The following is a 16,152-nucleotide window of genomic DNA, read 5'->3' as shown; positions in this document are numbered from 1 at the left end:
ATATATATATATATATATATCTTTATATATATATATATAATATATATATATATATATATATATATATATATATATATATATTTATGTATTTATTTATGTATATGTATATATTGTTTAGGATGTTTACGCTAACATATTAGTTAAAAATATCTTAATACTTGGAGAGACTGGGGTAGGCAAATCGACATGGATAAATGGCATTGCCAATTATTTGAAATTTCATAGTCTTGAGGATGCTTGCAATGGAGATATAAATGTCCTCATACCAACGTCTTTCTATCATTTAAATAAGGAGATAAGGCATGGTAAAGATTCAGAAAATGAGAATGTAAATCAGGTTGGCCAGTCAGCAACACAAAAACCTCAAACATATACTTTTCCAATAGGTGATGAACGTTATATTAATCTAATTGATACTCCTGGTATTGGTGATATTCGAGGCACAGAAAAAGATAAGGATAATTTCAATGAAATAATTGCATATGTAAACAGCATGAAAAACTTGGATGCTGTATGCATATTGCTGAAACCAAACAATTCACGTTTGACAATTATGTTCAGGTATTGCATCCAAGAATTAATTATCAGGATGCATGCTACGATCAAATACAACATTTTATTTTGTTTTACACATTGTCGATCTACTATGTATGGTCCTGGAAATACTTTTCCTGTTCTGAACAATGAACTAGCTTCTATGAATACTGGAATAGAGGCAGTGCATAACTACGCTGAACGTAATGATAAAAGAAACAACTGTTTTTGCTTTGACAATGAGGCTTTTAGATATTTGGTTTGTGTTAAAAATGGAATTTATTTTCCACCAGAAATTCAGCGAACATATGCAGAGAGTTGGAGTCAAGCAAAAGACGAAACTTTAGCATTATTTAAAAAGATAGATTTACTAGTTCCACACAATTTTGCGGATGCAATCAGCAATGGTCCACTGTGTAAAGTGCGTGGTCATACACATGATGTTTACAGGCATATTACATACACCGAAACCGTAAAATGTTTTGTTTTTATACCTTTGAAGTAATTTTTTATAATTTTTTTATTTAAGAGTAACTATCTTTGTGTTTACGCTTTGAAGTTGCAAGTTAAAATGAAGCATCGATTTTAAAGTTGTTAAACTCTTCGTCTTGTTTTTATGATTGTTTTTAAAAATTCTTTTTTTTAGAAAGTAGAAGAAGAATTCATATCAGAAGATGTGCAGAACCTAGTTAGGTAAGATTCTTAAAAGGACTTTAGTTTTTACAAGGTTGCGTATTTATTCAAGTTTTTTGCAATTTTAAACTAAAATATTTTTTGAGATCTGAGCTTGAGTGATACAGATGAAGAACCATGGTTTTATTTTTGAACAAAATACATTTCTGTTTCTGTGATCAACATTTTACCTTCTAAACATTACTAATTATCAAAATTATTTTTTATTGACTTTAACTTGGACTTTTGATATATTTCTTTTTTTTTTTTTTGCACATTTTGTTCATTTTGGTTATGTAAAGAAAACGTTTTTCGTTTTAATAGGTCAAATTGTGAACAAACAGAGAAACTAAAAAAACAACTTCTGATAATAGCTAAAGAGCATCAACAGGAAAAAGAAACCAATTCAAAGCCAGCTGCTATGTTTGGTGCAAACCTCACAAAGAATGCTTTGAGTAAGAACTTTCATAACTTTTTTTATCTAAAATCTCTTAATTCATTCTCTGAATTCAAAATCAAGCTTTTTAATTATTTGTTAAAAAAATACACTTAAATATTTCTGCAAATTAATGTTGAAACTCTTTATTATCAATATCAATTCGTGATTCTTCAGTTTTTTATTTGATATTTTTAACATATTGAAATTTTTTTCTATATGCCATTTTGTAATTTTTTTCATTCTAATATTATTAACATTAGTACCAATATTTCGGCATATATCTATCTATTTATTTATCTCTTTTAATTCAACCATTCTCTACTTCGTACTAAATGTTTGTTGTCGCTGCCATTATTCACTAAACTTTTGTTGCTGCTGTTATTGTCCTTATTTATGAAATTCTCTTTTTATTTTAATTGTTATCATTTTGTTACAATTATTACTATTATTATTATTATTATTATTATTATTATTATTATTATTATTATTTTTATTACTGCTGTTGTCGTTATTATTATCATTATTATAATAATTAGTATTATTGTTATCAGTTATTGTCACTAGTTTCATCAATGACTATAATGTTATGTTGTATATTCAGGTATTTACTTTATATTAGTGCTTGTACTATTGTAAATTTCCTTGAAATGTTATAGCTATTTCGAAATATATTTGATTTGATTTTATATTTGAAAAATCACAATAAAACCTGCAATTAGCTAGCTATATCGCAGTTTTTGAGCAATTTATCTCTCATACAATATTATTAGGAAATATCGTTATCAGCTAGCTAAAGCAAAACAAGAAACCTATTGCTAGTAGATGGCTGATATCAGGACTTTTTGCTTTTTTTTAAATGTAACATCTAGAAGAGAGTTTTTTAATATTTTGGAGGCTCTTTGATAGCTTTTTTTGGTGGACTCACAAGCCACGGCACGGCATTAACATGATTATAAGGTATTTTTTATTAAATCATGCCTAAGTAAATTATAACTGGTGAAATGTATTATCAAAGTACTTTAATAATGGTTCTACTTAAAGAGGTAGATTAATTACAAAGAGTTTCTCAATTATAATTATTATGGTGATATGGGTTTGCAACATGGCAATGTCTAAGTGAATTTACTGCATGCAAGCATCACGATAATTATTTTACCAAATTATAATATTCATTATTCTTCTATGCACGTTTTGATAAAAACATACATTGATATCAGTACATCACTGTACTGCTGCTGCTGCATGTGCTGCCCGTCAATGACACTAATAACAACTAATAACAGCATTAAAACAGTTTAATGACAGCTAATGTTTTTACTCATTTCGTGAATTACTTGGCAAAATTTGGTCATTGAAATAAAAACTACATCTTTAATAATAAATCAATAAAAGTTGGTTTTTTGTTCAAGTAAAGAAAAAAGTTTTTTGCGACACTCAATACGGGTCTACCGAACATCATGGACCACCTGAATGCCAGATATGTAGTCAAATCCCAGATCTAGTGCAACGCCAAATTTTTTTATTCAAGAACCAGTTAATAGCTTTCCAATTAAAGCAAAAGCATTAAATAAGGCATATTGATGAATTGAAATATTACAAGTATGATAAAGCATAAGTAGTCTATTCCCTTTTTAACATTGTGTCAATCCTCTAGGCAGCTTGTGGTGGTCAAAACCATTTGAATCACCTATAAATAACATGAGTTAGTTGTTTCAAAAATCACAAGGAGTATTTGAAACAAAAGCATTATTGCCTTAATTATAAAACCTATATTATTTACATTTAAAACTCATAATTTTATCCACAAATCTTCACTGTATTGAGGTAAAAGAGCTAAATATTTTATATGTATTTTTTGCATCCTTGTATCAAAATTTGTTTAGCTGTACATTGATGTTTGCTGCAATTTAGCCTCTTCAAAAGTTTCTCATATATGTTCTCTAATGTTTTAAAAGAAGACTTGGAAGAACTGGTCATTGTGTCCTATCGCTAAAAAGGACAGTTTTTTTCATTTAATGATTTCTGCTTAACAAGGTTTAACTTTGTGACTGTCGCATGGTTTATGGAAACTCTGTCACTCATTATATTAGTTATGTTGTCAATGATAGTGTTTCGCACATCAGTGTAATTTAGATGATAGAAGCCACCATATAACTTGACAAGATTATCAACAGACATTGTAATTTGACACAGATAATCATAAGCCGTAAATCTAGGAAGTTGATCAATAGCTGCAACCATACATGCTGATTCAGTTATCAAAATGGAGTGTTTTTTTTTAGTACAATTTCGGCAATCTGTAGGTCTTAAATAACACCAAGTTCACGCATTATTTGTTTTACAGTTGTGCGGTGAAGAACTCAATTTATATAATAACCAAAGTGTTCTCCAATTTTAAGCAGCAGAGGCGTACACTATGTATTGGAACTTGGCACACAAGCATGTCATAGATAAGTGTCCTAATACCTGGTGAGTAGATCTCTTTACTTTTAGTGTTGTTGAGTTACTTTCTGCAGTTGTTCCACCTGCTCCTGTAATATCAGTTTATCATTTTTCAGTACAAGATTCTCTGCATCCCAGTAGGCACAGCGACGTGACAAAAACGTGAACTACACGTTATTTTGGCATGTGACATTTAGGTGACTTTTTGGTCCATATGAAATGACCAATTCACGTGATTTATGGATGTGTTTTTCACGTTACTTTTGGCACGTGATATTTAGGTGACATTTTGGTCACCATGAAATGACCATTAATGTGATTTATGGACGTGTTTTTCACGTTACTTTTGGCGCATAAAATTTAAGTGATTTTTCGGTCCCCATGAACTGTCCAAAAGATGTGCTTTTTACGTTAATTTTGGCACGTAATAATTAAGCAATAATATTCTTGCTATACACTTCATAATTATAAAGCACAATATTGTGCTTTATAGTTACAAAGTGTTTGGATTCGTGTAAAGAAAAAAAAAACACATCGTCGAGGAAAAATTTAATACGTATTAATTTACATGATTTTATTAGTCAATATATTAGTTCTTGACATAAATATTTTGAATTTGTAATAAAAGCTGCACTTTTGTTAAAGTATCCTCTTTATATCCGATAAGTAAAAAGTCATAGATCTACAATTTAAGAAGAGCACGTTTCAATCCACAAAGAGCAAACTTCAAACTTAATCTAACGAATCAGTCGATATTTTCTCCTATAAGAGCGCGCATCACACTTTATCTTATAAATCAGATTTTGCTAAAAAGAAACAAATAAAATCTTAAATAATAATATGATTATTTAATAATTATCTTAAATCACAAACTTTTGAAACAAATCTTACTTGGTGAGTCACCAACTATTTTGGAATTTTTTGGTGTTGCTCTTTGTTTTCTTTTATCTAAATCATTAAATAATTTTAAGAAAACAATACTACATACAATGTAAAAAATTAAAAAAAGTCATTTGCCTTCTAATTTTATACTACTTACTATAAATTTTATACTTCAAATTTTATATATATATATATATTTATATATATATATATATATATTTATATATATTATATTTTACTACCTTATGTGATAATATCTGATTAAATAATTTGTTTTCTTTGTTTTTCATCTTCTTATATTTGCATTTGTTTCTGCATTAACTTGTTCATACATTAACTCACTATATGCAATGGTGACAGCCCACGACGTCGCTTTAAAAAAGTAATGTACGAAGTTTTGAACAACATTACATGTCATTTTATGAATGCACACAGAAAAATTAAAACAATTTACAAAACTGTAATAGTTACCACATAACCACCCAACATTATAGTGTGGATTTTATGTTATGTTTTTCCTTACCTAAGGTGAGATTTTCACCTTGAGGCTCCTTGTGCTGTGGAAAAACTAACCACGGCTAAGCAGCCTTATCTACCCCTAATTATATATGATATATTATTTTATGTTATTATATATAATATATTAGGTATAAAACTAAAAGTATGTATAATAAAGCATTGCCAATTATTATAAAATTATGTCACCAATAAATACCGAGTGCTGAAAATTTAACTCAGAATCAAGTTGCATTCTCCAACAAGATATGAACTAAATTAAATTCTTGCTACAGGGTGCTTAAGTGTTTCTGCAATGCCACAAAGTTCAAACTCTAAATCAGGTACTGCAATTGACCAAAGTTGAGCGTAACTTGGTTTAAATACTGGGAGGTAATCTACATTAAAAGATAAATAAAATGCAATTTGAAATAGTAATAAATTAAAAAACAGATATTCAATGCGCTCACTATGCAAAAGATAAATAAAAATATTTTACTAGTTTAAAAAAACATGCATACATACATATATATACTCTTTCTTTGTCGACTTTAAATTTTCCTAAAAGTTTAATTATTATTTTTTTAACTTGATAGTCCGCTGCCCCTGATAAAACCGACAGTTAAAGTACGTACACTGCTTGCCTGTTTTCTCTAATCAGTCTATGTATACATACTCTGCTGCGTCTATCCTGAACCATACACCAACACACACCATCAGTGATTTATGTATATAATACAATAACTAGTTTTGTAAAAACACTAGTATAAATATATAGTTTTGTAAAAACACTAGTATAAAAATAGTAAAAAAAACTGTGTGGATTAAGAATACATTTAGGCCACGGAAATAGCGATGACGTAGTCCCACAATATAAAATTTAAAAAGACCTACTTCTGAAACTGGACTGGAAAGATAATTAGGCCCACTATAAAACCGGTATACACAAATTTACCTGGTATACTTGTGGGTATACCATTCCAGCACTTTTTGAAGTATTACACATCATTTATTGATTTTTTTTTAATACAAAATAAGTAAAAATACATTTCAAAATAATTACTGCCTAGCAAAGGTAAAAAGTAAATTAAAAAAAATCTTCTGATCCATCAACTTAAATGAAGCAGGCAGGTCACCGTAATCTCCCACTCTACATGTTTGACTGGGTCTTGGTTGGCAGAGAAACACTGATGCATCATTGTGACAGGGAGTGAAATTTAAATTAGGCAAAGGATGAGATGAATTGTTTTGCTTCAATGAAGATCTTCTTAGGGAATAATCATTATTATTATTGTTTGAAGCTGATGTTTGAAAATATGAAGCAGATGCCGTATTGTTGTTTTTGATAACAATATTATATTCTGTTAGGCAACAAATGTTTTGATTTTTTTGTTTTTTGAATTGCGGACTGGAAAGCGAAACAGCCTCCACTTTCATTAAAATATGTTTTGTACCTTCTTTTGCATTGGTCAGATTTTAAGTTTTTGGTGCTTGTGATGCTCTTTTAATGATTAGATCCGTACAAGGCTCACGAATCATTTCAGATGTTTTTAGTATAACGCCTAAATAGAGAATTAAATAAAATGATAGGGTTATTATTTCCGGCTCTATACTAAAAAAAAAATTATTTCCACTTAGCAATGCAAATTTATCATAAAGTAAGACACAAGATGTCAAAAACCTTGAAAAGCCTAAAATAAAACATTGAAACACTTAAAAAGACATTTACCTGCAGGAGGACACTCCGATAATTCTGAGTTCATGTTCAAGCACTTACCACTCATTTCTTTAGTGTATACTATAAAAAATTATATAACCCTAACCAGCGCTGATATGACACGCAAAATATCATGTTTTTGCTTGACACAAGGAGTAGAAATGACACTTTTGCGTAAGAAAATTATATTATCATCCTTTGAATGCACAAAATCTGTAAAAAAATTGAACGCTTTTTGAATTTAACGCAATGGAATTGATCATCAACAACTTTTTTAACAAAGACAATATTTGAGTTAGTTATAAAACAATTATCTTTATCAGAAACACCAATGCGGAAAGTGTTTTTTGGGGATTGATGAAAATCATTCAGCTTGTCGAGTCTTTTGGCTATTTGTATCAATGGATTTCTCGCTCCACTGATCATTTTTTCAATTTTTTAAAATTGAAAAAATGATCAGTGGAGTGGATTTCAATTTGAAGATAACTTTCAAACTTAAATGCATAGAGATTATCAAGAGACACACCATAATTCCGAACATCTTCACAAAGGCTCAAAAGACCATGTACTTTATAGACACTTAATAAATGTCCATTCACAACTACTGCATTAGTTACAAAGTATCTTAGAAGTCGTTCTGCATTCTAAAGATTTGAGTTGCGAATAGCATTATCACTTTCGCACAGAAATCTTATACCAAGGGACAGACTTAAAAATTGTTTGTAAACAGAATTTTCAACAATATCTTTAAGGGCAAAAATACCTGTGTATATCAAAAATGAGTGCAACTCAGTAGCTTTCAATCTATTCAACTCAACAAGACTTCGTGGCTGTCTAACAAAGTCACTTGGGAGTTTACCTTTCAAACTTGTTAGCTTTTGAGAGACCTGATTGATCATGTTGGCTGATAGTTTTCCTGAAATTGTGCCTTTAATACAGCCTTTTAGAAAATATAAAATTCTCCGCATAACACCAAGACAAACAAGATGCATATAATCAAGCGGAAACATACTCACAAAATCAATAGACTCAACATCATGTAATGAACTTTTGCTGGTTTGGTGTGATCTATTATCATCTTTGAAAAAGTAACCGTTTGTCCAAAAGATCTGGTCTGTTCTTAAAACAACATTTTCTTCATGGTGTGAAAAAACAATACAATTTTTTAAACTCTTTCCAACAATTGTACACCTTTCGCATGAGTGCAAACCACAATGACTATTGATTACTTTTAGCATTGCTCTGGCAGGAGCATCGCAAACAAATGCATAAACAGTAACAATGTAATCAATGTTATTAACATGAAGGGTATTATGTTGCAAATCATTTAACTTATCTACTAACGTATGCAAATACACATCACACGGTGGCTTTTTATTACCACAAAATAAACCAACTACAAATGGTTCCATTCCTAAAATGGAAGCAAGTATTGGCCATAGTTGGGTTGAGTTTGATTTAAACAAAGGTATGCCATCAAAATTGAAAGTTAAATAAAGAGAAGTTTCTTTGATTGATTTATAAGAAATTTGTTTTGCAATCTGTGTTTTTAAACCTAAATAAATGTAATCACCAAAACCATCAATACTGATACCTGCAATTCTTCTTTTTGTTTTTAACAATGTTCTAGAATCTGTAGGTACACTTTGATTACACTCCAAAAATAACTCAAATGCACTATTAATACATTGTTTTGTACATCTATTTGTATAAGCCCAGTGACGCAGTTTAGAACATAAGCTTTCATCATAAATACAATTTTCATCTTCTTTATTACCAAAAGAAACATTTTCTGAAGAATTTAAAGAAACATCTATTTCACTATTGCAATTATTCAACTTTTAATCAACAGAAAATCATTATCTTCTATATCATTTGAAATATCTGTAAAATTATCATCACTATTTTTATTTCTTGTTATCTCAAAAGAACCTTGCATAGATAACGACATCTGGATAACAGCTAACCAACATTTTCTCCAGGATGATACAGAACTGAAGTCATAAACAAGCTTTAAAGTTTATAATTTGTATCTTGCAAAATTAAAATTTATTTATAACATAAAATTAACAGAAAAACAGAAATATTTATAAAAAATACATAACTAAAATATATAAGCAATAGAGCATATATATATATATATATATATATATATATATATATATATATATATACGGTACAGGACAAACAGAAAATATAAAATAACTTGTAACCATCACGTGATTCACAAAAAAAGACGAAGAGAGATAGAAAAGGGAATTTTCTCAAACTTTAAAAGTTAATAACATAACAATTCCATTGGGTCTTCCTAGTCAATAATATTTTATGCAGAACTTATCATTTGTAATGTAGCTTAATAAATTTAATATTAAATAAGTCATAATAACTTATTTATTATTAAATTAATTACATCGACAAATTTGACAGTCTAAAATAATATATAATAGGGTAGAAAAAAAGTATACCTTGTACTCGGGTGTGATCTTTTGCGTGTTGCAATATGAGAATTATCTGCCATAACGTCAATCGATTTTGAAATATGTTTTGTACTATATTTATTAAATCTAAATTGATAAAACTGAGATAAAAGATAATAAAATATATTTAGATGAAATATTATATATGTGACATTTTATTTTTGTCATGCATTGCGACGTTATAAGATATCTTATACCCTGATACTTTTTTTATTAATTATTATAAAGCTACAATGCAAAATAATTATATTATTATAAAAGTAAAATAAAAAGTAATTACAATAATAAATATATAAACTACATCTTTCATATAATCATTACGTTTAAAAAATCCGAAAAATAGTTTGGGGAAAATATCCTGAAAAAATTGAGAATATTTTCCCCTCATTTTTTTCTTAATTTTGCATTCAGCCAAGTTCTATCTCAATTTTTTAAAAACTTTTCCTAATTTTTGTATGAATGATGACTAAAACAACATAAAAACAGATAGATGACAATATTATATACTTTAACTTGTATGCATAGAAAACCTTTCGGATATGTGGAAAAAGATAAATTTCAGAAACATATCCGATATTCCGCGAATATCCCGAATAAGATGATCCCTGAAACTAAATTATAAAAAAGTAGTAAATGAAATAAAGAATATCTTTCCAAGTTTCTAATCACAGGTTTTTATTGTGAATAAAAAAAATTCCCAAATACGCGATATTTTGGCAACGTAACTTTCACGTTTCAATCAAGTTAAATTGTCACCTGGATGTGGTCACCTTAAATATACATTATTGAAACGTGAAGAAGGAAACTGGCCCAGTAGACACGCAACGTTTTATTCACGTCTCAATCACGTGTATTTTAGGTGACTTCGTCCAGGTTACTATTTTACGTGAAAGTTACGTGCCATAATATCGCGTCTTTTTCTATACTTTTTTTTTACCATACTTTTCTAAATACTTTTTCTATATACTTTTTCTTTTCTATATACTTTTTTTCTACTTTATGATGTAATATTTTAGACTGACGAATACATGGACAAATTATAAGTTTTAGCAGAACTTATTCTTGATTCTTGAGCAATAATAATAATAATAATATCTGAAGAACTTCTGCATACATTATTGCTCAAGAGTCGTTTAGATAAAAACCAAAAATAGATTTTCTTCCTTTATTTGGTTTTTATCATAAGGTTAAAGAATTTATCCAAGATAATATCAATAAATAAATGTCTTATGTTATTTATTATTGATATATGAATATATTATTATTGAATACTTTATCTTTTTGTAATATATGTAATATCTTGATCTCGTGTTTTACTTTAAATTAATACTTATTTATTTTATTTTTTTTAAATTTAAGTATTATATGATTAGTATATATATTTGAATTATATTTATTAAATTATTATTATATGTATTAAATGACTTTTATTACCATTGTTAATATGTTCAATATAAAACAGGTTATCAATGCGGATTTGTTCAATGTTTTCCCCACAAAAAGATGATTATGATGCTATTGTATTTGAAACTGCATTATACTTATCTTTCAATGTTGACGACCTTTCAATATGTAAAGCAAGTTTCTCTCAAGTATGGCTAATTGCAATATCTGCTTATTTGTTCATATTCGATATAGCATTGCTTTTTTAAAAATTGTTTCATGATTTAGATCAAAGAAAAAGCAACTCTAGAAAATCAGTTAACAAATCTTACTGGTGAGTTGCCAAAACAGTTGGCAACTCACCAGTAAAATTTGTGTTGAAAGTTTGTGATTTAATATAGTTGTTTAATAATCATATTATAATTTATGTTTAGCTGTTATTGGAGAAAATAACTACTTATTCATTAGATAAAGTTGATGCGTGGTCTTCCCCCCAGCAGGCACAGCGACGTGACAAAAACGTGTATTTCACCTTACTTTGACACGTGACATTTAGTTGATTTTTTTGTCCCAATGAAATGAAAAATAGACGCGATTTATAGACATACTTTTCATGTTATTTTTGACACGTGACATTTAGGTAACTTTTTAGTCCCCATGAAATCACCAAAAAACGTGATTTATGGACGTCTTTTCCACGTTACTTTTGGCACGTGATTATTAGGTGACTTTTTGGTCCCCATAAATTTCAAAGGGACCAAAAAGTAATCTTAATTTCACGTGCCAAAAGTAACGTGAAAAGCACATCCAAATATTTCTTTATTGCAATATTTATGCTTTAAATTTGCGAGCTTTTGGCTTCGTTTAAAGAAGAAAATTCAATGTCGAGGAAATATTTTATACGTGTTATATTACATGGTTTCATTAGCCAGTGAATTAGTTCTTGACATAACATTTTATATTTGTAATAAACGCTTTATTTTTGTTCAAATATCATCCTTGTATCGAATGAGTAGAAGGTTCAAAGTCATAGATCTGCTTCCAACATTCAAAAAGCACACTTCAAATTTTATTTCATGAATTAGTCGATATTTTTTCCCATAATAGGAAGCAAAACCAAAATTAGCTATAAAGAAAGGAACAAAATCTTAAGTAATAATTAAGAATATTAAATAATTATGATAAAACACAAATTTTTAACATAAATCTCACTTGGTGAGTCGCTAACTACATTAGCAAGTAGATTTTCTAGTGTTGCTATTTGTTTGCTTTGATCTAAAGCATCATTAAATAATTTTAATAAAACAATCCTGCATACCATAAAAAACATAAACAAATGAAAAAAGTAATTGTCTTCTAAATTTTCATTCATCGAATTTGTTGTATCTGTATTTTTTCATATAAAACAAATGAATTTTCTACTGAAAAAAATAAAAACAATATAACAATAAAAAAACTTTATACTCTGATTACTAAAATATAAATAAGGATTTGAAAAAAATAAGTAACAAAAAAGTCAACAATAAGAATAAAAAAAAAAAAAAGAAAAATCAAAGATTCAAGTTAAAAAAAAATTGTTTATCCATATAAATTTCATATATACATCTCTAAAGTAAATAACTGATGTGTGTGGTGGTGTGATCAATATTAGAGAAAGGCATACCTGTAATCACCTTATGAATAAATTCTGATTAAAAAATTTGTTTCCTTTATTTTCCATCTTCTTATATATGCACATGTTTCATGCATTAATTCATTAGGTGCAAAGGTGACTGCCAACCAAGTTGCTTTAAATAGCTGAACTACATAGCTGCCCACCAAGTTGTTTTAAATGACTAATCTGCAACGTTTGAACTACATTAAATGTCATTTTAGAATGCTCACAAAAATTTTGAAAGTAAAATAAAGCAATTTGCTTTAATAAGCAAATTACTTTATTTTTATCTAAAAAATGTAACTTAAAAAAAAAATAATGTAATCTTTACCACATAAGCACACAACATTATACTGGAAATTTTATATCAAAGTTTTTATTTCTCCTATATTTTACCTTGAGGCTCGTTTTGCTGCAGAAACCTTCACCTACCCCAAATAATGTATAATTAATTATGTATAATTAATTTTTTATAATTAATTATGTATAATTAATTTTTTATAATTAATTATGTATAATTAGAACTAAAAGTATGTTTAATAAAGTATTGTCAAATAAGGTCACTAATAAATACGTGTTTTGAAAATTCAACTCAGAATCTAGTTGCATACTCCAGAAAGATTTGAAGTAAATGAAATTCTTTCAACAGGGTGCTTTAGTATTTCTGCAACTGGAAATCAGGTATTGCAATTTATTAAAGTTTAGTGAAACTTGGTTTAAACTCTGGCAGATCACCTAAATTTTTTATTTTATTTTTATTTAGGTACTCCAAGAAGTCCTTATGGTCTTATCACAGAGCACCGCGGATGAGCATTTAATAAAAAGTTTACGCCTCCTTCCTAACCAATGTTGCAAAACTTGCCTAGAAGTGGGGTTTGAATCACGGATCTTTTGATTCTGAGGCAAGTGCGCTACCACTGCACCATGGCTGCTTAGCATTGGTGCCTTATCATCTACATTAAATCTATCATCTACCTTATCACCTTATCATCTACATTAAAAGATAAATAAAATGCAGTTTGAATAGAAATGAAGAAAAAAAACAGATGTTCTGTGTGCTTACCATGCAAAAGATAAATTAAAATACTATTACTAGTTGAAAAAAAATTAAATTTTTCTATAAAAATTACACATTAGACGTTTTTATTTTAAGTTTAAATAAAAGACCAGAAAATGGCTTAAAAATTTAATTTAATTTATTTTTTTAAACTTAATAGGCTACTGTCCCTACCAAATCCCACAGCGGATGTATATACACTCCTTGCATGCTCTCCCTAATCAGTCAATGTATACTTTTTTGAATCTATCTCTAACCCTACTCCAGCCCACACCATCAATAGATGTATGTACACTCCCTGCATGCACTCCTAATCAGTCTATGTATGTGCACTCCGCTGCACTGAAACATAAATAAATAATAAAAATATAATAGGAAAAAATATAAAAATTAATCAAACAAAATTAAATATACAAAAATTTAAAAAATTAAAAAAAAGTTTATAACAGTAAAAAAATATCCTGAATAGAAAAAACAAAAAAATCTTCATGATTTTTGGCAAGTTTTATTTGAGTACATTTTCATTATATTTTAAAATATTATTGAATTTACTTAATATTAGAAGACTTGAAAAAAGTTTGATCAAACAATCTTTTCACTTTGTTTTCCATCAGCAAAACAGTAATACTTTTATCTCGTTCATCTACCTTCTTTCATGCTTAAATCTATAAAATCTTTTGTAAGCGTTATTTCTTCTGTCAACTTATCGTACTTCGTATTATTGAACAATTAACTTCTATCTAAAACGCTGCTTATTTTGTCTTTCTTTTTCTTAAGTTTGCCTTTGGTTGTTAATAAAACATTTTAAGTTTTAAACTGTAGTGATATAAGTTTTAAAATAAGTTTCTCAATTTGAGAAAAGTTCTCAATTTAATACTTAATTTCAATATTTTCTAATTCTGACTCTCTACTCATTAGTAGAATGTATTAAGTAGTAGTAAAGTAGTACTAAATAATTATTTTTTAGGCTGCTTAATATAAACATATTTTTGTCTTCTAGAAACATATTTGGTGCCATACCAATGTATTGATTAGTTTAAAAAGATTTAACTATTAAACTTTTTTAAATGTTAAACTCCATGTTTTTAAAATAAAAACATGTCTGATATCTTAAATTCCTAGCGTGCTTTTATACCAAGCAATAATTTCTTTTTAAATTATTATAAAATAAAACAAAAACTAATTACTAAAATAAATATAAAAAATATTTTAGCACGTTACTAATCACAGGTTTTTATTGCGAATAAAGAAAGTTCCAAATGTAGCAAAAAAAAGAATCAAATCTTTAATGAATATTATCAATTATTAAATAATTATCTTAAATATATTTTTTTTCTACAAACCCTGAAGCTGGTTAATCAGCTTCAAGGTTTTATTGACAAAGAAACATACTTTTAAAATTATTGAAATTTGTTATATTTTTTGCATTAACTTGTTCATACATTAACTTACTAGGTGCTAAGGTGGCTGCCCATCATGCAGCTTTTAATAGCTGATCTAGAAAATGTTGAATTATATTAGCTGTCATTTTTATAAAATGCATACAAAAATATCAAAAGAAAAAAAAGTATATTTGCAAATAATGCTCTCGCTATTGCGTACCAGTGACAGATTTATTTGACTAAGGAGCCTAGCATGACTCCTTAGTAGCCATTAATCTCACCTAGGAAAAGTAAAACTAATATAAAATCACCACTTTAATGTTGAAATTTGAAATGGTTTTTTTTGGATGTTGTGGAAATTCTAAACCACCATGTGGCAAGAATTTCATTTTATTCATATCTTGTTGAATTATGCAAGTGGATTCTGAGTTGTCTTACAGTAATTTGTTAGATAACTTAGAATCTTACAATTTACATTTACAAATAAATACCTTCAAAACAAGGTATTTATTTGTTACCTAATTTGAAAATACTTTGTTATACATAATTTTAATTCTATAACTATATATATCAAATTGTGTTACATATACAAATATATAAAGAAATCATTAGGCTCCTAAGAATTACTTACTAGTATTAAATTAAGTATATTTCATGGAAAAATTAGAAAGTCTAAAATGATATATCATCAAGAAAAAAAAAGGCACACCTTGTACTAGGGTTTGACCTTTTTCTTGTGACAATCCGATAATCATCTGCAATAACAGAATCCAATTGGATCAACAATTTTGAAGAATTTTACTGTATTTGTTCCAACTGTTTCTTTATTCTTGGATATTGAAAATATTTACGTGACTTTTTAAAAATGTTTAAACTGCATTGCAACATTATAAGTGATACTTGCATACTAAACAGTAATTTATTTTTAAATTATTTTAAAACTGCACTATAAAATTATAACAATATGATAAAACTAAAATAAACAAAAATTAATAAAATAAATATAAAAACCATAACA

General features: G+C 27.9%; 1 protein-coding gene across 1 annotated transcript in view; it reads left to right on the top strand.

The window, feature by feature from the left end:
- Window positions 1-16,152, top strand: part of LOC136080901 (uncharacterized) — a 121,482-nt gene that overhangs the window by 77,368 nt on the left and 27,962 nt on the right. The window contains exons 2-4 of the mRNA XM_065798295.1: window positions 119-1,006; window positions 1,181-1,227; window positions 1,531-1,661. Coding sequence (XP_065654367.1) covers window positions 119-1,006; window positions 1,181-1,227; window positions 1,531-1,661 — 1,066 coding nt within the window. The remainder of the gene's footprint in view (window positions 1-118; window positions 1,007-1,180; window positions 1,228-1,530; window positions 1,662-16,152) is intronic.

This window comes from Hydra vulgaris, chromosome 05 (genome assembly GCF_038396675.1).
Source record: "Hydra vulgaris chromosome 05, alternate assembly HydraT2T_AEP".
Lineage (NCBI taxonomy): Eukaryota > Metazoa > Cnidaria > Hydrozoa > Anthoathecata > Hydridae > Hydra > Hydra vulgaris.
Note: the sequence above shows the minus strand (reverse complement) of the source record. Positions and strands in the feature narration are given on the sequence as shown.